We start from the raw sequence: 23,118 nt of genomic DNA on the forward strand, positions 1-23,118 counted from the left end.
GCATACGTTGAATTCCACAAAATACGCATCCCTTAAAATTCCTTAAAATTCCTTAAAATTCCGCTCTGCGCCTAAAATTCCGCCTAGTGGAAAACGTCCTTGGCACGGAAACTTTGATTTAGTTGGCTTTATATTCGGAAATAATTTTTGTTTTAGACCAATAATCCTTCACTGAAAGACTACAGGGATACCGGGTAATTTTCCGGTGTGTTTTTCATATTTATGTTGCTTGTTGCCCATTTCCAGTGACTGTCGTCCATGTTTCAGTTGCAAATGGTGCCCCCTATCTGAATTTTCCCGGTAAGTCAGGTATTTATACCAGTCTTTTAACCGACTGTAAATAATTTACAGTCGCCGGTTCACAAAATCGCAATATATGTGTGGGGATGTCATTTTATAGTTCTTTTAAAACATCTTTAGATCAGAATTAATATGTTTTGTTTGTAATCCCCTAATTAAACTCCCATATAAGGAGTTGAAAATATATAATATACGTCCTATGACTTGATTGTTTTTCTCACTGATTAAACATTATGCTGTCTCTGGCTATGCAAATTATTAAGTTAAAACTCTTTATCAAATGATTGACATTGAAATTATTGCAGTAATTATAGGGCTTATCTCCTTTAAATATTAGCCACTCTGCAAACAAAAGTTATATTAAATAACATTGTACTTGGTAATATCCGGTAATAATAGCTTAGACCCCCATGGTTGTTTAACACAACGCATTTCGAACAGATTGTTTGGATACAATCTTAACCATACAACGCTAAAGCCTGAAGGACTTCATTGAATATCGTCGCCGCATCCTTTCAACTCGCCTATAACGTACTACCATGCGGAAATCAATGTCTATCGCTATTTGGATTTTGGCAGTAATATCAATTTCCAGGAATGTCAACACTGAACACAACTTAGTGCAACAACATATCGAAAGGAAGAAAGGTACGAGAACTTTTATACGATTTCTGTGTATGAATTTGAGCAGGCTATACTACCACGAGTGTCAATTGTAAGTACATTGTAGCGCGAGTCGGTATGAATATTTTCATAAGGCAATTTGATAATGAAACAATGTAAGAGCTATAAATCTGATTAGTAAGCACACTGCGTATGCAACCAGTCGATATTTGCAGTGTGTTTGCAATCGTTAAGAAGAAAATAAAACAGACTGTTTTAGAAAGAGATATAACTGGCCAAAAACACGCGAAATTTCATGTCAAATATCCCATGAAAGACCTTTATATTATGACTTCAAGGGAAAATCCCTCTGTATAATTACGGTCATAAGACACTGTTGATGGAAAATTAAAAGACACACAATAAACTTTCATGATAATTGCTGAGATATAGATTATAGCCCGTTGCAATTTTATATACTATTTGGAGCTTCATAATCAAATGTTGAGTCCGCTTTCCTCGTTTGATTACGAGTTTTACATCACATACTTTTCGTGAAAAAAGTCAGATGACATACTAATACTTTTTTTACAACTTCCTTGATGGTGCAATAGGTCAAAAGTTAGTAATATAATAAAATTTCAACTATATGTGCACGCAAATGACGCAATCAACTTCATTTCCATCCCAAACGACTTTGAAGAGAATGTCATCATCACATATTACAACAGAGAAACGAATTATTCAGTCACACAAAATAATCTACGCCTGCATGGGCATGTTATCATACGCAAATGTTTAGAATTTCATGTCTGCGTCTGAAATACGAGTATATATAGTTTAAATGGTGTATTCAGGTTTCATACCCGGGGTTAAAACCCAAATTCAATCTCTGTGGAAATTATCTTTGAAATTAAGCTTGCTCGATCGAGAGAGGCATATCTAAAGAGACTTTTATCGTTAGTGTCTTTCCAAAAGTATGAAATATAAGTTTCATAAGTTCCATGAAATATAAATTCCAAAATACCATGCATACAATTTCATTAGACTAGGTTTTACGAAGAAAATGCAAGCCGTGAAACCATAATTATGTGAAAACTTTGTATTTGAAACCATACAATTTAATTGCTACACTTTTTTAGCACTTGCACAAGACTCGCAACTCGTGGAAATATCGTACATCTCAAAGCCAAGTGTATCTGCGATAGACGTCTCGTGTCGTGCGCCGATTGCAGCTCTTAGTTTCAAAATCGTGTGCCCGGCACTTGACGATCCACCTGATCTTGAAAATTCCCGTAGTTCAAATGACGCCGGCGAATGCAACTCGGATGACGAGTATTTCCAAGGTCGTGGTTGTTCACACAGAGTTCGTAGAATCCTTTCGAAGCAAGCCGAAAATTTCGCTAATTTCACCTGCTTTTGCTGGATAAAAGAGCAAGCATTGCCGGAGAATGTAAAAAGCAAAGCTTCAGTTGATATTATCAATCATGGTATGTAACCCCGAATCCTTTTATTAGCCCCGTTTACAGTGTCTACACTCGATATATTGGCACAGAATTTGTTAAAATTTACTATGGCTATATGGCATGGCTGTCATTTCAATTTGACTCATTTGAACAGTTACAATCTAATTGTAAAATTTAAAAGAAAAATAGGAATTTAGAATTGCTGAACTTGTTTCACTCGAGGCACCATGCACTAGTAGATTAAACGAAGCTTTTTGTAACAGGGCGGCGAGATTTATACCGGCATGTGGTGTCTTCAAAATTCTTATATAGTATAGAACTGGGGCCGTTTGTTCGAAAGGCGTTTAGCTTAAAAATATAAAACAAAATTATCTATTTATTGAACAACTGAGCCGAAATATTTCGATGTGAATATTGTTTAATATTCAATGGAACAGCATATTTAATGCACAAGATGCAGGCTCAATCATTCACAACATCTGTAAGAGTGTTTTTGAAATTTGGCTTATCCAACCGGCCCCTGGAGCTCCAAACCGCGTTTTTGGTAAGAGTTCACAATTTATACCAGGGGCCGGAAAAAGCATTTTGAACGGAATCACAAAGACGCATCAAAAATTATTATGATAGTTTGTTTGTTACTGACATTTTAATCATGAAATATATTTGCTTTAGGAGTTTGTTGAATATATTTCTCAGCCTTGAAATACCTATATATATACCTAGGGAGCGAAACAACCACAAAGACGTTTTTGCGAAGACGAATTAACGAAGAGAAGAACATCCATCTTGTTTGCTCCATAACTGGCTATCCTCAGCCGAAAATTACCTGGTATAAAAATCAGCTTCTGCTGAATACCAGCGAGATTACCGTCATCAAGAACGTGAGATATCGACAAAAAAATCGTAGTTTAGTCATAAGTAGGACTGATTTAAGTGGTTCTGGAAGTTATCAATGTTTAGCCAGAAATGCTGCTGGAATGGAGAAAGGGGGAATTTATGAAGTTGAATTTTATGGTAAGATTAATTTTCAATATTCATTTTATCATCTTCTGTCCAACAAAAAAATTTCATTTGGTTTACCCTCAATGACAAATGCATTAAAATATGAAGAAAAACGGCTTAATCGTGATATATTATAAACACCACTGGCTACACAAAAATGTGGATACTGTTTGATACTGTTCTGTATACCGATAAAAAATGTTGCTGAATAGTGAATGGAACTTATTACACCACTCTTTAAATGCTAATTTTGAAATTGGGTAGTTTTGAATTGAATGAACGCTAAGTCCTTTTTTAAAGCACGAGTAAACCTATTTTTCTCATGGCGTTCAGCAAATTATCATAAGTCTAATTGGTGCATGCTATGTTAAATTAAACTATGAAGTTATGACAATATATATAAAGCCCCGTTTACACGGTCACAGTTAATCTGGTTTAACTTGATCTTTGATCTTTCGAATCGGTGTAAATTAAGCGGGATTACTTTGCACTACCTGCGCGAGGTGGATTAAACTACCCAGATCATTTTAAAATTTCTTAAAGTGGTCATGTAAACGCAGCTATGGTGCCAGTTAAACGAGTTCAATTTAAACCGGTTTAAGTTTGTACCGTGTAAACGGGGCTTAAGAAAGAACCTTCTTTTTGTGCAGTGTTTACATATATATAAACAAACTATTTTCAGAACCCGAAGCTATCTTTAAAAATGGATCCAAGCGACAAATTAAAATTAAGACAAATCATTTCTCGGGTAAGCATATATAGCTACTTAGGGGAAGAATGTCAACACGTTTAAATTAACTTTAAGTGTTCTCTCTTCGCATCGCTTGCTTCTTGGGACACGTACCTGCATGCTAGAACTTAAACTTTTCACTGATATTATACATATACTGAACTGAGACCTAGGTTATATGTCGCACTTTGGTCGCGTCAAATGCAATTCGAACAATAGATAGTGAGATGGTAATTAAGCTTAATGTGGCTTATCATCTCACTATCTATTGTTTCAATTGCATTCGACACGACCAAATTGCGACCTAGGCCAGTCTTGTGTCAGCCTAGGAGAGTCTTGTGTCACGTTATATGTTTGAGTGAGTGGTAGGACAGGAACAAAGTTAACTTTATCTCTGCCCTACACACAAAACCACGTTGGCCTACATCTATTTGGTAACTAGGTTTTAACTTTTAAGTATTGCATGATAAACAATTTGATGTTTTTTGTGTGAGACCTGTATGAAAACCATGAATACCTTAACAACATGGATCCGTGGTGAACAGTCCTTAAGAGAGAACTTCCGTAAATCTTTATAGAGATATCATGCCGAAATTAATATAACGTGTGTTGAGTTTGCATTTCTGTATCAATAAAAAACGTTGTATTTTACACTAGTCAATCACATTGCTACAACTGAAATATCGAAAATTCCAAGCGTAACCGTCAATACCAGGAAAACAACAGAGGACACTGGTAACTAAACCACCTTATAGACCTTCATTACGATGCAGAACAATATTTCTGATTGGACAATTGATTCGCCACGCGCAGGCACAAACACGAAACACACTACGTGCTTAAACTTTGTAGCATCCACTGGCCACAGCCCAGTCATTTTTTATGATAATTTACATGCCAATTAAAAATTGATTGTAGCTTAGAAGAGCGAAGGATTTGCCATGGTTTTCTATATTACTGAATAGAGTAGCCAAATATTACTACCATAACCTTAGTTTTCTTTGTTTAAAACAAAGAAATCAACGAGTCCACCGCAACAATGTTGCATGGCTTTTTTGTTCAGTATAATCTTGCCCCCTGATGGAAAAATACCGAACCGGAAACGATAATACGAGCTATGTCGTTGTTCTGAACTTATTTTTCTATTGTAGTTGCCGATTTCATTAAAGCAAACAATAAAACTTTGTATGATAACAAAGGTGAGGTACATGCACCTATACTTTGTCTGTATTTAAGTCCCAACTTTAATCTTACAGCGTAAATGCGGCATGAAATAATTGCAAAATTACAGGTTTTCATTCAATGAAATGTTGATTTTTAAATATTGATATGACAGAAATTTAAAGCTTTGTGATGTATGCATGCCAACAACTTTAATTTGAATTAATTTAGTCGGTTATCAGATTAGAAAACCACAGGTTTATTTTTTTAATTTAAAGGCGGATCTCTGTTGACATTCGCTTATAATGATGCCAATTATTTACTGAATATCTTTTGTTATAACACTGTCTATATACTGGTCAAATAATCGACAGCTTAATTCTTCAAAAGTAGTATCTCATACTATAAAATTTATACAAATATAATTAATTTGTGCTTTTAACTCCCTTCGTTTTTTAGAAGAATTAGATAACGAAAGTGAAAATAAAGGAAGCAAGTTTGGTATGCATATATACTCTAATATCTTTTTGCACAAGTATGGTACTCAAAATCTGTTTAGACAATAACACTCTAGTATTTTTGCACAAGTGAATATAACAAATCCTACATTCTGATTGGTCAAATTTGACGTATTATGCTGTTATAATCACCTTCAGGTGACTATAACAAAACCGAAATTGCAAAATGGCGGCTAGCCGTTTTGTGGACTTTTCTTACAAAGAGATAAGCGAGTTTAAAGAAAATGCAGTCCCACAAAATACAATAGATGTCACAAAATTTGCATTGAAGCTTTTTCGAGATATGAAGTCAAAACATGAAAACTTTACCACGTAGAGTGGCTTTGTTAACAAATTATCAAAAATATTCTTGAACAGAATGGTATTCACAACAAAGCGAATTCACCTAGTGGCGGATTACCCTATAGGCTGAGTAGGCTTAAGCCTGCAGGCCCGCCCGGGTTTTTGTGAGGCCCGGAATTTTGCGGAAATGACTTTTTTATTACGTAATTGAATTTCCTTACTAGTAAAATTCTGCTATTGTTTAGAATATTTAGCAATGTGATAATGAGTCTGTAGCTACTTCAGTAATGCACAAGTGCTGTTTGTGCGTTCTGTCTTGGTGTTCGTGAACCGCCTCCTAAAATTTCAGAATCTCATTCAGCTAAATAAGAACGCTGTGTCTGTTAGAATATATGATATCATTAATAATACAATAACTATCAAGCGGTCAAGCCCTAATTCGAGACCTAATATTTCCAACTAATTGGGCGAATTATGCCCTCGACCGTATCAGGCGTGACGGTCCATAGCGCTAGGAATAATATCTGTAGGCCCAAAAAGTTTTTCTTTGCATACAGACATTAGAGATGAGCATTCTTGAGATGAATGAATGAGACGAATGATCTACTGTAAATGAACTCGATTGAACGTTGAATGTGTTCTGCACGCGAATGTTTAATGCAATTGTAATTTAGTCATGTGATGTACGTGCGATGTTACGTGCAATTATTTTAGCTGACGGAAATTATAAAATTTCATTTTATTCTTGTGTCAATTCACTTGTGCAAAAGTACTAAAACAATTATTCGCCTTGGGCTCGGTGATTATCGGTGAATATACACCTCGACCTTGTCTCGGTGAATTTTCCCGATAATCACCTTGTCTAGCTTCGGCGAATTGTTAAATTTAAAAATGAATATAACGTGTGTTCTGGTTGTTCGAAGCCCGTGTTTGGATGGCCTGATCCAAAGCATGTAACATACAACGGTTATCTTTTTTCCTGCAATATATTTTAAAAAAATAACATATTAGTGCATTTTATATGACGCGTTCACTAAAACTCAACAATTGAAAAGTTGTGGATGTGACCAGAAACATTTTTCCTTATCTAGTGCTACACCCTGCTGTGATACCAGCAGTTGGCTCTGCATTATGTCTAATTTTTTTTGCAAGTATACTTGCTTCGATCAAATATCAACTTCCAAACATCCTTAAAATACTGCATGTATTAAATGGTAAGTATACTTATTACTTTATACTTATATTTTGTATATCCGAGCGTTTCTACAAGTGTGTGACAATAAAAAAATTTGTTGCAATGCTGTTCCACCAAGTCTGGTACAAACCTGATCCAGCAATATTGCTACAAGCTTGTATTTCCAAGGCTGTAGTAACTTAAGCAATCGGAATTTGCCACAAGTTAACGTTGTTAATAGCTTCTTCCAAATTGTTACGACGACTTGGGGCAAGCAGTGTTAAATGTGAACAAACTTGTCCTTTCACTAGGTGCAGATACAAGACGGTCAAATTCGGTTACTCGTCATGGTCCAGACTTTTATCCTTTTCAAGCGGCACCAGTTTACAATATTTACAATCAAAAATCCGTTCCTAACCAAGATGATCCACTTTATGGTAAACTAGTGGCGTTGCCCGATGTGATTTCTAAACCAGAAAAGGACGACGAAATCATGAATATATCAGGAAATTCAAGCATCCAGGAATATCAACGCGATCCTGAAGCTTCATTTCCTTCTTCGTCAAGTTTTCTTCGCGCTTCTAGTTTTCATGATCCAGAAAAAACCTGCGCTTTAAATACACCATGTAAACACAGTATAACATCGTCTGATCTAGGTGAAACGTCATCAAAACAGCGTGATATTCTGAACTCCTCCGGATCGTTTAACTCATTCTCTGAATATTATCCACCTGATGGATTTACATTCTGCCCCACAGCCGACCCCTTTTCTGATAGTGAAAGTTTCGATGCTACTAAAGATGATATTTCAACAAACTCAAAGACGTCAGCGCTGTTGAATGGGTTGATTTCAGTTCCTCCAAATGCTGATGAAAGGTAAAAATTTGCATTTTTTAAATTTTTTTATTTGCATAGCAATATAATTATATAAAACATTGTACAATAGCGAGTGACCGAAAACTTGGAATGCACATTTTCAGTAAGTCAATCAGAATGCAAGAATATTGAATACTTCACCGGTAAATTGATGGCTTATATTAGCCTAAAAAATGTAAGCATATTTGCAAAGAAGCTCAAAACGAAATTCCATCCGGTTCAGCTTAGAAAAGTAAAATGCTTTACAAAAATGCTGTACCTAAAAAGTTTTGGCACAAAAGCTCGAATCATGCAAAAGTGCTTGTAACAAAGCTATTGTTTGGATATCTGTGTTTTTAAACTTTTTTTATTTTAAAGGTACTTTGCAAGTTCTCTGATTAACCATACTGGAGGTGAAGTCGCCTTACCTGGCACCGGAATAAGAATGGTTATTCCAGAAGGAGCTTTAGATTTCGGAAGAGAAGAAGTAATTCAACTCGCATTGACGGGAAATTCAGATTTTATTCCGAAACAATTTAGAGCCAGTATGCTCACTCCAGTCGTAATGTGCGGTCCACATGGATTACGATTCAAAAAACACGTTCTTCTCATCTTGCCCCACTGTCTGGCGGTTGATGATGAACTGCAGAGGGATTTTAAAGGTTTGAATTTTACCACTTGTAAAATACGAGCGGCCGATTATGTACGGGTATTCACCCTTATGAAATGAATAAATTAAGTTTAATGCATATTAGGGCATATGTGTAACAAAGTCATAAATGCTAATTAATATTAATGGTTACTTATTCATAAGACCTTTATGGAGAATTACAGATGTATACATGTGACCAAAATACTGCGCAATGATTGGAAGTTGGTCTATTGTTAATTCTTTTGAATAAGGAGTTCGTAGACGAAACCACTAAATTTTACTATTTGTTTTTCCTTCTATATTCAAGCCATCCATTTCAAAGTTTATTTTTATAAACACTTTAACAATTATAACCTGTGTTTATTAAACTTCAGGAAATTTAAATAATAGTCGCTAAATCAAAGGTGTTTCTCGATTTAAGATTGAGTATAATTATTCTCTTTCTTCTAGTTCATTGCAGTGACACAGCGCCAGGCGATGTTCCTGACTGGAAAGAGGTTTTCGACGCAAGGGAAGAAGAACAAAAAGATGTGTTCTGTCACATGGAAAAGCAGCACTTCAGTCTCTTTGTTCAACACTTCTCGTGGTACGTAATCGAGGGTAGAGGACGTGCAAAAAACTTCAAACTCGCAGCGTATCATACGAGCTTTCATCAACCAAATGAAGATTTTAAAGTGAGAATCTATTTCATTCCAAGTATAAAAAATTCCACTATCAATCAAGAGGTAAGCATAATTATTAAAAAATATAAAGTGATCAGTCTATTTCTATAAAAATTGCTTTTCTATTTCTATAAAAATTGCTTTTTCTATATAACGTGGTTTTGACAACCACCTCATGCACCACCGCACGCTCGCCTTTTTCAACTGATCTCCATACAATAACTGAATGCAACGTCAGTATATATTTTACTATTTAAGTGCCTAGGTACGAGGCTGTGCGCACACGGTAACGTACGTTTTCTACCGTTTTCAGATTATTTTTTATGTCAAAACGGTTTAGCAAATTTAAACGAATAGCCTTCGAGGATCGTTACGCTTCTAAATGAGTGTCAACTTGTTTTATGTTAAGAAACATTCAAAACATTTAAATTTATGCAATTCTTAAGTCAGAAGATCTTAAATTGTTTAAGCAGAACCAATGTACAAAGCGAACTTGACTCTTGAAGGCTGCTTTCCATCAGATTCGGCCTTTGAAAATCTTCTAACGGAAGCGTGACGGACCTGAAATACAAAGCGCGCTTCGCCCTCGCAGGCGGAACGGAGGTAATGAGGTAATGACTCCCTTAATGCCTCAAACGAATCTTGAGGTGTCCCAAAATTGCCAATTGCCAAAAAAGATATATCCGTTACATTGAAGTAACTAATGCATGGGCAGACCTGTGATTTATTTCTATTACTGTTAAGATTTTGGCAGTAAGGGTAAAATGTAACAGATTCTCAAACAATTGTTTCGTCGCCTTTGATCATTCCGGAAGACTTCCATTGCATATGGAAGTAAAGAACTTGTCTTATTTAATGACAGGACGTAGAAAAATGTGAAAAAAAGCTCAAAGGAACTCTCTGTGATGGCGAAAAAACAAAGATATTTTATGAAAACAGCGGTGATATCAAAATCAAGGCCCTTGAAGTCAGTGAAGGATGGAAGATACGAGGAGAAAGTACACAGGTATTGTAACAAGGTGCAATATCGTTTTGGACCAATCTGCAATTTTTTTTTATTTTTAATTACGGGATCAGAATCCATGAATATTGACTACTTCTAGTAAAAATGCGCAAAAAAATGCAGGCATCCTGATTGGCTTAACAAGAAAAATGTAAACAAATGGGGCGATTAGATTAATACGAAATTCCTTCTCATTAGGCACTATACATCGAAAATATAACGTTAAAATTACTTAGTTATATAGGCGCAGTTCACTATAGCAAAAAAGTTGAATTTCTCGAGAATTTTATGAGGATGAGAAAACAGTTTTGAAATGTTTATATCAGTTCAATTGAGCCGATCAGTACCTTAGCTTTGTCAGTTGGACGAATTTTTTACATAATCACCTGCATGCAGGGGAAAGATAACAGTATGTTCATATCAACATGCTTAGGCTTTTACAATTCCGATGCAAACGTGAACATCATCTTGCAAACCTTGTAAGGATTTTGTGATTCTACACATTTTCAGATTGGAGGGTATGAAGAATTGTGCCACTGCCACGAAGCTGCATCTCCCAACCTGACTTTTGTCTTTGAACACGTGGATGAGAGACCGAAAAAAATCTTTTGCAAGTTCAGGGCTACTCAAGATGCTTGTAAATTTGATAAACCTGTTGATATTACCCTGTCGGTGAATTTTAAGGCGGAGGTAATCATTCTCATTTGAAAAATAAAATGAAATTGTTGAGAAAAAAATTTATAAATACTTAGCAAAATATGTCTTGCATAAAAGATTTGAAGCTTGCATGTGGCAAAAGCGAATCGCCTGAATTAATTAATTGTGTATAATTCAAGCCTCAAAATGGCTATTTAACAGCTGTCGGATGTGTACGATGAGCTGTCAAAAGATTGCAGAATGCATATTCAAAAGAAAAATTGAACCTTTTAACTGAGTTATTCAATAGTTTTCTCGTTGACAGCGATACAGAAATGCACAATTGTGAAACAGTGGATAGATCCTCGGGATAAAATTTCATAAACACCAATTCCTGAGGTGTTGGTTAAAACCTTGTTGATTCCATTGTCTTGAGGAGATATCGTCTAGGCTTCCAAATCTTTGAAATTTTTCAATAATAATATCAGAAAAACTCAGCACAACTCGATAGCTTTTCCAAACAAGACTTTTCTTATTTGCAGATCAAAAGAGCACAAATGAACGCGTCTACCGAAGCTGGATTTTCCTCTGTGTCTTCCTCAGGCTACGCTGGATCCGGTGAAAACACAACCGTGGCATTCATTCCGACAAGACTTCGTAAAGACTTGAGAGAGTTGTTAGATGTAGAAATTGTCGGTATCGAAAATTATACGATGTTAGCAGATCGCTTGGGTTATGACCTGCAGTTCATACGATGGTTGGGGTCGCCGAAAATACAAAGTCCAACAGATACGCTTCTCATGAAATGGGAGAATGATCAGGGAAGCAGAAGTCCGAGAGATGCATTACGTCATCTTCAAGAAACACTTTCCAAAATGAATAGAGTGGACGCTGTGGAGAAAATACAGGAATGTTTCGATGAATTTCTTATCGGAAAGGAAACGACGGTGTGAAGTTGATTAGAGCTGCACAAACGACGGTAGCTTATTAGACTTTCGCCCTCTTCCGTCTTGAATTCTAAGAAACGACTAACCTCAGAAACACGTCATTCGATTTTTTCAGGGGTAATCCTAAGAAAAAGATCAGAACTGCCCATTTTATAGCTGCTTTAAGGTCCAACATGCGTTGTTGGCACGAGTCTTCCTCTCCATTGTAATGGATAGCGCAGCATTCTGAGAACACTTTCGAGAAAAAAAAATTAATATAACGAAAAATCAATAGTAAATTTTGTGAAATCACAATTATTAATCTGGGAAGTAACTAAGTCCAGTTCTTCATCGATGCTTCCTATTTTCTTTAAAATAAACTATATTGGGAATTCAACATTTTATATTCAAAACTCAATTTTTAGAACTGCCTATTTTAGGCTTTAGAACTACTCATTTTCCAATTAAACCTGCCATGCATTTTGGAAAATGGGAGGACTTAGGATGACCCCTGGGCTTTTTACTTTGTCGTGGACAAACTTTGCGTTGATATACGTAAGTGTAAATAAGTGTAAATCCATAGGCGAAGAGATTTTCAGGATAAGTTTTCTCGACGCATTTTTTGATCTTGTAAAAATTAATCAGGCTTATTTTTATGTTTTTTTGCTTAAATGTTTTATATTTCATCCAATTACACGTATGTACTGTTATAACAAACCTTTACTATAAGACGATACCATTACAATTAGCTTTATGATAATTATGAACATCAGAACATGCAGTTGTATCTGAATCTAATTCACTATGATTGATTACTGAAAAGTACTTCGAAGAGAGTCGATTAGAAACGTGAACGTGCACGTGATTACAGATTAAAATAATAAAATATAGCGTGATGTGTGCTCAATATGTTCGGGTGATATATGGTGCGTGGTTCGTTACTTGTGTATATAACAACAATTAAAAAGTAAAAAAGGAATATTTCTATTCAAGAATTACTTTAAAAAACCATTTCTCCATTGGAAAAAAGTTTTAATTTGCCAGTAAGGCTAGAAAGAGCATCCAAAATTTACTAAAAGTGCAAAGTTTCAAAGTGAAATATATTGAAACATATTTTAGCTCAAAAATTAAGGTTCGCCACTCTTAAAGAAGCGCACATTTTCTCCCTCCACAAAACTTTGGGGTGCATTTGACTCTCCGGTTCCGCCGTCTCTGTGATCGGAAGGAAGCCCAGCGAATGAAAATTGCTCTGAGATTTCTTCGTTTAATATCCAGAAGTTTTTCTTGGATCTGAGGCTCTCGGCGCTGAATTTCTCGGCAACTTTCCAAGCTGTCGCATTGCTTGACGTAACTGGTGGAGACGTGGGTTGCCCCGGGTTTATCATCCATGCCAATTCGGCAAAAAATGTCTGCAAGTTTAACCAAAGCGTCCACATACTGCGGAATGAAATCGTGCTCTTTAGCATACTCAGCAGAAATCATGTGGATGTGTATTAATCGGAGATCTTTACTCGAACTCTGGATATTGGAATAAAAATCAGCAATGGCGTTGAAATATCTGAACTGTTGAACTAGAACATCCCTCTTGCCATCTTGAGGCGCTATAATACGTAAAAGCCTCAAAAGTTCATCGCAATGAAGATTGCCAGCTTTGATATGTTTTTCGCGGTCATCACCGTCCTCGTACTTTATCAACTTCTTAAGGCACACCAAGATTTGTCTATGGCAAACCAACTTGCTGTATACGTCGTCATTTGTCTTCTTTAACATTCCTCTTTCGAAGAATTGCCTTTTGTCATCGATCAACGCTTGGTAGAGTTTGATGGCAGCCTTCAAATCATTGCAGTGGTGTTGTTTTTCCTTCTGGACGAATTCGCCATCCTTATTCACAAAGTCGTCGTTGACCAGAAGATACAGAAGACCATTCGTTTGCGCCAAATACTCATGCAAAACTGCATCGCCAGGATTCATTCGTTCGCTTATCTTCCGTGCTAAGCAATAAGCTAGCTTTAAAAGGTTGACGTAAAAAGGAGGTGGGTGAATAAGACTCTGGGTGGTGGTCGAATTCTTGTAGAAATAATTTCGCCCTAGGGAGTAAATTATCGACACGTACAGCTCTGGTAGAAACAACTCCTTGTAAGATGCCTCGCTGTATGCCACTCCGTGGGAAACAAGTAGATCAACATTTTCAAGGGAAAGTGGATCCGAGTATGCAATCTTTTCCTTCAAGGCCTGATTCTTTCTGACTTCTTCAGGAAACAATGCAACATCCTGTTCGTCGATAGTACGCAAGAAAACAAGTTCCTTTACATCATCCAACGGTAGCTCCGAGCTTTTCCGTGACAGCAAAGTAAACAAACGCAAGGAAACTGCCTCGTCGTTCTCGGTTATGCCATACTCCTCGGGAAAGTTTTCAGAAAGTGATTTTTCTCCATTGCCTTGGAAATCGTTTGTTTGTATTTCGCACAGGCTGTGAAGTAGATTTCGAGCGCGTTGAAAGTGATCATCCGCGACTTTCTCGTTAAATGGTTTTTCCTGAGTGAGGACGAAACCGATGAGCTCCGACAAACGAGCTAAGGCGATGGACGTGCGGGCGTCTTCATTTCTCGTGTTTCCCGACAGCTGCAGAAATTTATTAGCATGTTCACGCATGAGACGCTGCAAGAAATTTCCTTTTGAAAAGCGATTATCCTTGCTGAAATGCTTCGCGAGTATTCCAGCCAATCTGCAGGGAAGATTTGCACGCTCCTTCTCATCGATCAACTCACTGATCACATACTTTGTGAAACTGTTAAGAGAAAAGAAACGAATGCCCTTTTCGACAGTAATGCGAAGAAATGGCTTGAGCTGTCTTTTGACATGGGTTAGCTCGATCATATTCTCCTTTCGTGAGCCCGAGGAAAACTGACCAATCAAAAGGAATTCTGGAATCATTTGATGATAGATCAGAGATACACAAGCAATAGTGCGGAGAATGGAATCATCAACCTTTTCTAAACATGCGTACACGCTTGAGAAAAGTGTCTTCCCATGGCGGTCTAATTCAGTTCTACGAACATCCTCTTTCACTCTGTCATACTGAAACTCCAGATATTCATGAGCGAGAAATCCATACTCCATCATGTACCATTTGGCAACTGACAGACCAAGGATATTCCAACCAAAATGTTCGCAAAGTTTCGGGATATCTTCGGGGTTGTTAGTGTGAACGTCTTTAAGAAACGCTTCGGCCTCCTTAAACTCTTCCACTGCAATCCTTTTCGCTTCATCAGGTTCCAAAAAGACTTCCTTGCTTACGATTATAATGTAAATCGATTTCCTGATACTCCAAAGCTTCGTGAACCATCTTGGACGAGTAAGGGCTGAGCCTTTTAGCTTGCTCGAGTTGTCCAGCAGAAATATCATTTTCCTCTCCGTGGCTTGCTTGTTGATAGTTTCAAATAATTGATCATAGGATACACCAAGTTTTCGAGCTAAGTTGGTTAAAGAGGCGACGATGCTATCTTCAGCTTCAGATACATCTAAGAACCAGCGAATGAAAAATTTCTGCTTGTTCAACTCGATAAAATGTTCCGCTATTGAGGTTTTTCCCGTTCCTGTCGGACCATGCAGCAAAACAGGTTCACCTTTTTTAATTTCTTGAACTTCAGCGTCGATACTCTCTCTTTCAAAGTATTCAAATTGCAGATCTTCGCACGTGCTTATGGGACCTAAAATAGTTGATTGGGATCAAATTTTTAGATTTTGAGTTCAAGCTCAACAAATCCGGCATAACGGATCGCTCTAATTTGGACGTCAATGCATTATTTTTATGCTTTTACAAAAATCTATATAATTTTAACCCCAGCAACTTTAGTTAGCTCAGTATATAGCATTATATACTCCCACACTGTTTGCTTATATTATATTCATACTTACTTTCATCCAAATCAAATGGTCCTGTCCCTTCGGATTTGGCCTCCGAGACGTTGGTACCTTTGAAAGAATTTCCACCGATGCTTGGTCGTGTGCGGGAAAAATCCGCTCCTTCGACCCGTGAATAATGTACATTTGTTTTAATCCACGCACTACATGTAAGACTTGACTCCATCAGATAACTGTGCACAATTGATGTGGAATTGAATGTTGAGCCAGACAGCTTTGCCTGCGATAGATCTGCAAAGAACATGCAGCAACTATTAAATATGCACTCTTTAAGGGAAGATCCTCTGAACACGGCGTGGCTCAAATCCGTTCCAGTAAGATCTGCTCCGGACAATTTTGAAACTCTAGCTTGTGAATGTCGACGAAAGACGGGTTGTAGGATATGATCTTCAGGAAGGGAGAACATGTTTTTCAAGAAGTTGGACAACGAGGGAACTGCTTTCAGATTGTCGGCAAAGGAATTCAAAACTTTGGGACATCGCACCAAAATATGGACTGGAATGTAATCCGAATGCTCTGGAGGATTATTCTCCCTGCACACTGTGCTATATTCATCATCGATACTTGATCCAACAAAATATATCCCTTGGATGAACTCCTCGTCCGAACATTTGCTACATGACTCTTTCAGCTTTCCCACTCTGCGATTTTCAATCTCATCGACACCAGACTTCATTTCAAGAAACTCAGAGCGATATCCATACTTCTGAGCGTTACAACCTTTCTTGACTTTAAACAGAAATTTTCCATGATCCCCACGACGCAATCCAGGCTTTCGAAACAAACTAAAAGCTGACCATTCCTTATCATTTTCAATTTTGAATTTTTCATTATTCTTCAATTTTCCGTCTTGTAGCACCTTCCTTAGCAATGTATCCCTTTCAAACTTCTCATCACCCTTGAAATCCAACATCAATTCGACCGCACATTTAGCCAAGATTTTTACTTGGCGTTCACATTTCAAAACGTTTAACTGGTACTCAAAAATGCGAGAAAGTTCGTTTGCAGCATCTCTAACTATCGATACTAAATAGAAAGGGAATTCCTCGTGTGTAACCAGCTCGACCTTTTGAGCACGATTTTTTTCCTTTTTTTGATTATATTTTCTTACGGCTATTGGAATCAAAATTATTATGGCTCCAGCAATTGAAATACCGCCCGAGAGTGCGGCACTCGCTGCAAAAGCGGTGCAACCAGCAACAATGCCCAATCCGGCAATTGAAATAGTTGCCCCATCTTCGAATTTCTGCACTAAGTTTCCACTTAATGAGCGCCTTGCCTCGTCGCTTACTTTTTCCAGTTTGTTCAGAAATTGTGCTTCAATCTCTTTCACAAATACTTCACAGAGATGCAAGACCTAAATGAAGACATTATGTTTGCTGCTTGGACAGAATTTTGAGAGAATGCACCTTTCCAGGGATTATTTTCCGAAACCAATTATAATTTGCACCCCTTATAAGGTAAAGCAAACTGAAAATCTAATAAATTAGGAGCGGAGGATAGAATGTTGATGCCCCAAAATACAGAAATGCAAATGATCTGCATGCATTTTAAAGTCTTCGCTTTCAAATAACTTAGCATCAAATGTGGTATAACAACTGCCTAAAATACACAAAATAGAAGTGTTTTTGTCTATTTTAGGAATTTTTTATACCACATTTGATGCTAAAATGAATTTTAAAGATCTCAGAATTGAAATATTTCATGTAAATATAATATACCCCTAATTTTCCAAAACACATGTGCTTGGAAAGAGCACAACCTGGTTAAAGGGACATGCTCTTGTACCTCAAAGGACTCGCATAGTGATATTCGATCGCCATTACTCATTTTTATTTAGCAGCTGCTATGATACAACGCTGTTGCTATGATACAACGCTGTTGCTATGATACAACGCTGTTGCTATGATACAACGCTGTTGCTATGATACAACGCTGTTGCTATGATACAGCGCTGTTGCTATGATACAATGCAAAACTTATATATTAAATATTCAACAATATCTTATCGATAAGTGGGTAATTTTTTGTATACTTATTTACAAAATTGATTATTATAATTGTGTTTGTGTATAATCGGACTGTATCTGTGTATCAGATTGTGTAGTTGGTTGATAAAATAAAAACAATCGCAATATCGTCTTGCTCAAATTGAGCGACTCTGATCTAAATAATGAACTGAAAACTGAACCGCATGAGCCCACACACCTCACCGCTTACCGGCGCCCTACATTTCTGGCCATGTCATGTAAGCAATTTTTTGATGAAAAATTTACTGAAATTTACCCTCCTCTTTTGACGATTCCCTGGAACGTCCAACCACATATGGTGAGGATCAGGAGGATCGTTTTGTCCTGTACAAAATTAAAAGTTACAGCAAATAAAACAAACAAGAGAAAGAACAGCTCGCCTGCAGATAAAGCAAGGGTCAGCTTAAAGCTAGGAGTGTGTGGAGGATCGTGTATATGTTTGTGCAAAAGGATGGATGCTCACGTGCATATTTGGAGACAAACTTCATCTGTATACAACAAAGATTATGTACTCTTCTTTGAATTTTAAATTGCCTTCTTAAATTTTTGTTGCTGCATTATGACAATTAGTAGCTGCTGATGAAATGCATGGTTAAACAACGATTTCAATACCCACTTAGTTTTTCCCAAAATTTTCATTTAAGCTTGCAAATTCACTTAAAATCTGATCTTCCCCAAGCTTGTCATGGTGGCAAGGGTAAAGCAATCCCTTAAATTAAACACCATTCTCTTCAGTTCATCCTTATAAACCATTACCTGAAACAGGTCGACCGACATCCGGTAATCCAGCCATCAATGTTATGCTATTCAAACCTTAAAGCAAAAAAGAAGATGGTGCCAATCATCATCTATACTGCAGATGTGTAAATAACGCTCCAGATGTGATGTACAGAGTTCACTGATTGATATTGGTGCTCACTTTAACCGTTTTACACCAAAGCATTGGCGCTGATATTGTTGAGCTTATTGAATATGGCACTTTATCACCCCGCAATAGAGCATGCATGAATAGACAAGTTTGTAAAGATTGTAAACAACGTTTTGAGTTGCTACCTATGACGTCCCAATTACGCCACCGCATAATTATAATAGCGTATAAGCCGACATAATAGCAAAACTATTTTAATCAGCAAAAACAGTGTGAGAGGAGAGCATTGATAGAGATTCTATGGTAGTTTTTTATCATAACAAATCAAGACAGCTACTAAATTATATAGAAAATAGGTACGTTTCAACGTCTTGACTTCAAAGAAACGCTTGCAGTTTGCTATAACAACTACCTAAAAAACTTCTCGAAGTTTCTGAAGGTTATACAAACCTTAGAAATTCACCACATTTAATGCACAGTTGATTTAAGCCAAAATTGCCTAAAATTCGCATCTTTCCCCTTTTCCTAAACTACGAAACTCTAGTTTATATGATATATTCACTCAGAATCACATAGAGATCCAATGTAGCGTTAATTATTTACTAGGTATGCAATGTAAACAAAGCGCCTGTCTACAATTACGTAACTCACAGAATTTTAGAAAATATAGACGAGAAAGTTATTAAGCCCAAATTACTCAACATTGGTTGAGGAAGAAAGCCTTTATAAGCATATTATCTGCCTAATAACTCAAAGCAGTAGCGAAAAATCTTGTCCTATCTTTACATAGCGATTTTATTCCGAACTTCAAGAGATGAAATTTTCACAACACGGTTATAAAGCACATTTACACTGTATGCATAATATTTCGATTGCCCAAAAGTTATTTAAATTTTATATAAATACCAAGGCAATTTTCTCCGATTTTACTATACGTTCAATTTTAAGTTAATCGAACTGATAAAATGAGATGAAAAAAATTTGAAAAACCTGAATGATGTTCCAAATTTAACCGCGTATACCAAATCAATAATAAGTTTCCTACCAGAGTTGCCTAGGCAGAAAGTAAAACGATTACCTTTTGTAATTTGTAACTTTTCTTTTCCCTGGCCCTTATTTTGCAGACAAAACGAGAATTGATGACGTCTAGTGAATATGTAGATCGAATAGACTGGGTATTATTTCACACGCAAGCCACGATAGACAATTCCATGTCGGTATTCTGTATGCATTCGTTCTGAAAACCACTTTCATTTTGTTCATAGTTGGACAATGACAATATTTAATTGCATTCCAATCTCAGCTGTTATCCGGTAGATAACATCTTGTCCATATAAAGCCCACCCGCGTCAGCAACATAGCCAACAGGAAGATAAATGTTTTTTGAGACAATACGCACTACAGTTCGTCTCAACACGAAACGTACAATGTAATAAAACTTAAGAGGAGATATTTCAGTTTCTATGTCGCGTAGTATATGCTCAAAACCTCAGTTATATCTTCATGCAACAGCACTAAAATTTTCAGCATTAAAAATGTTTTGCAAACCTGAAAAGCATCCACAAAGTATGTTTACTGTATAATCTCAAAATATTGTGAAAATGAAAAGAATTCTCGGGATACGGCGGGAAGGAAATGACACTTGAATCGAAGCTTCTTTTGTATTCATTTCAGTTATAATGGCGTTGACATTATAACATCGTTGATAGCCGCCGCATTTTATTTTTTAGTAACTCCTTTGTTTGGTGTTTTGCATTCACCAAATACAGTTCAAAACTTAGTTCAAATTTTTACACTAGTTTAAACTAGTAACAAATTTTGAGTGGTACGCCAAAAAGATTTTAGGTTTTGAGCGTTTTCCCGCCAAAATACGCGACAATAAAAAATCTCCTCTTAATAATTTAAATTAGTTCTTAGCAAATCAGCACCGGGCGGAATCCTAGCCTTTCCTGCGAACTGATTGGCTGGAGCACCGGGCGGAATTTTACGGTTTCTGAAACCACAGTCCGGAATCCTATATTTTATGCTCGAGCGAAAGCGTATTTGTTTTGTTTTGTTTTTCTAAAGATTTATTCGCAAACTTTTGACTTTTTTATTTTTAAATAATTTATAGACTATAATCATTATCACGATAAATTGAAGTTGATATGAAACCAATAAGGTTTTGATTGTGTATGTTTTTGTCGCCATTGCCGAGTCTACCTACACAATGATAATAGGACCGGACGCCGCTTTTTGTTAAAAAATAAACACGTTATTTACCTTTTTGGTCGGTCCGGATAAAAGAGTAGTTCTCCTCGGTCTCAAGACATTTTGATATATCGGGAAAATATTTCTCTATCCGAACCTCGCAGCCGATAAATGACATATATTCGTTAACCTTTATGGAGTATGTCAGTAATAACTTTATTTATTTCTAACAGCAAGTAAAGAAATGCATGAACAAAGCAATCATCTACGAATCAAATTTGAAATGAATAATGATTACGAGTTTGACGCTTGTGAACGTTAAAATAAGATCACTCAGTGAAAATGAAATTCAATCTATTCAAGTTCGTACTGTATATAGTGGTAAAACATTTCCAAAATGTTAGTTCTAACTTCTATCTACGCCGCCGTATTGCACATGCAATTATATAGTATTAAAATGCCACTATGCTGTTAAACTGTACAAGTAGCGGTTGCCCAACGTGGTTTGCCCGCTGTGCAAATTTTGGGCATAATTACTTATAATTATAGCTTTTACTCGTTTTATTAGAAATACAAAAACACAATATTTTGTATAGCACAGTCGAGTAACAAGCTATGTGAACACATTTTTATATCGTGAAATTTAATACAAGACAACTAGGCCGTATTCTCTGGCACGAAAAGTTGCTTAGAAAACGATTTTCGTTGCCCCCCTTTGGGCACTACTTGAAAACAAGATAGAAAATTAGGATAAATTATAGAAAGTCTAAATTCACTTGTTTTCACCTTCACAAACCTGCAGTTTTCGAGCATTTCATCTTTGAAAAATCAGTGAATTTGCATGTTTTGCAATACACCGACGCCATTTTGATTCAGGAAATGTCATGGATACTTGGTGTAATATACGACATATATAGCAGATTCAGCAGTTTTATACCAGTATTTAAATGAAGTTTCCAGCATTTTTGCTGTGCAAGCAGGTTTCAACAAGGAAGCTTTGAGTGGAGTTTTACAAGGTTTTTCGCAAATTTTCATAGTTTTTCAAAACTGAATTAGTCAGAGAAGACTTAGACAACAATTAATCGGAAAAACATCCGCCAATTTTGCTTACACGCATCAAAATCATCCACGAGTGTTTTGTTTCTAGTCAAGTTATATAAAATAATTACTACACAATTCCTTTCCAGCATAACCTTTGTTTTATATTAACTACTTTTATAATACACACGCTTTCTCAAGAAAACTATTTACAACATCTCAGTTTTTTGACAAAGTTAATTACCAACGCCTTTATCTTATTATCATCAATCCACTAAAAACGAATTTTTAGTGCGAAGACCCAGACATCTTTACGAAGTTGAAAAAGAACAAATTTCAAACATTTTCCTTATGAAAACGTGTGAGGACTTGTGAAAACTGCCAAGTTGGCCCAATTCTAAACTTGCTGAAGTATTGGAAAATGAATCTAGAAATCCAGAAGTCAATGTTTGTGCATTTAACAACAATGCACTGATTGTAGATGCTATGGCAGTTATTCAGTCGGTGAAAGGAAAATGGAAAACATTTGGCGATGATGCTCTTTTAAAAACCTCAACACGCTAGCACGAAAGTATAATTCCAAACGATTAGATTGTTGCAGACAGGTATCCTTAGTTGAGCATAAAGAATGCAAAGAGACAACGAAGAGCTGAAAAAGGATCCAGAAAGGTCAAATCTTCAGAAAAGATCAGAGTGTTCCAAAACAGTGGAAAAAGTGTTTAAGATCCGGTGGAAACAAGGAATCTTTCATATCTTTCTTATGTAAACACTGGAGGTCATGTAACTCCTCCCGGTGGTTTTCCATTTCAACTATGTACGTAACTGCTAAAGAAATATGCTATGTTTTATATCCCGGTGATTCCCCGAACGATATTGTTACAAGTAATGAGGTGTTTTCGCTTCATAGCACCACGAAGAAGCAGACACTCGTTTAATTCTACATGCCAACCACGCAGCAGCAACGTACGATAAAGTTATCATCAAAAGCCCTGATACAGATGTTCTTATACCTGCGATTGGCATGCAACAACAGATCCAGAAAGAGATTTTCTTTTTGACTGGCACGGGAGATAGACGTCGTTACGTATTTGTAGCAAT

At 36.5% G+C, this 23,118-nt stretch overlaps 2 protein-coding genes across 2 annotated transcripts; one reads left to right on the forward strand and one right to left on the reverse strand.

The window, feature by feature from the left end:
- The first annotated feature begins 722 nt into the window (after positions 1-722).
- LOC114530073 lies at positions 723-12,656 on the forward strand. Its single transcript, XM_028551660.1, has 14 exons — positions 723-948; positions 2,046-2,393; positions 3,093-3,383; positions 4,054-4,119; positions 4,759-4,836; positions 5,253-5,300; positions 5,722-5,763; positions 7,154-7,276; positions 7,548-8,112; positions 8,470-8,753; positions 9,194-9,468; positions 10,268-10,411; positions 10,919-11,098; positions 11,587-12,656. The coding sequence occupies exons 1-14, from the start codon at positions 840-842 to the stop codon at positions 11,995-11,997; spliced, it is 2,964 nt and encodes a 987-aa protein (XP_028407461.1). The 5' UTR covers positions 723-839; the 3' UTR covers positions 11,998-12,656.
- LOC114530072 lies at positions 12,642-20,021 on the reverse strand. The gene is made up of 5 exons (XM_028551659.1): positions 19,871-20,021; positions 18,681-18,737; positions 18,181-18,248; positions 15,889-17,251; positions 12,642-15,680 (listed from the first exon to the last, which is right to left on the reverse strand). The coding sequence occupies exons 2-5, from the start codon at positions 18,715-18,717 to the stop codon at positions 13,114-13,116; spliced, it is 4,035 nt and encodes a 1,344-aa protein (XP_028407460.1). The 5' UTR covers positions 18,718-18,737; positions 19,871-20,021; the 3' UTR covers positions 12,642-13,113.
- Between the last annotated feature and the right edge of the window lie 3,097 nt (positions 20,022-23,118).

Source organism: Dendronephthya gigantea, unplaced genomic scaffold (genome assembly GCF_004324835.1).
Source record: "Dendronephthya gigantea isolate DGI-Jeju-01 unplaced genomic scaffold, DenGig_1.0 000059F, whole genome shotgun sequence".
Lineage (NCBI taxonomy): Eukaryota > Metazoa > Cnidaria > Anthozoa > Malacalcyonacea > Nephtheidae > Dendronephthya > Dendronephthya gigantea.

Coding starts and splice junctions, on each gene's coding strand:
- LOC114530072 (XM_028551659.1), bottom strand. CDS start 18,717: ATGGCTGGATTACCGGATGTCGGTCGACCTGTTTCAG. Junction 17,252..18,180: donor GGAATCGTCAAAAGAGGAGG/GTAAATTTCAGT, acceptor GTCTTCATTTAG/GTCTTGCATCTCTGTGAAGT. Junction 15,681..15,888: donor ACCATTTGATTTGGATGAAA/GTAAGTATGAAT, acceptor CAACTATTTTAG/GTCCCATAAGCACGTGCGAA.
- LOC114530073 (XM_028551660.1), top strand. CDS start 840: ATGCGGAAATCAATGTCTATCGCTATTTGGATTTTGGCAGTAATATCA. Junction 4,837..5,252: donor GAAAACAACAGAGGACACTG/GTAACTAAACCA, acceptor TTTCTATTGTAG/TTGCCGATTTCATTAAAGCA. Junction 10,412..10,918: donor TACGAGGAGAAAGTACACAG/GTATTGTAACAA, acceptor ACACATTTTCAG/ATTGGAGGGTATGAAGAATT.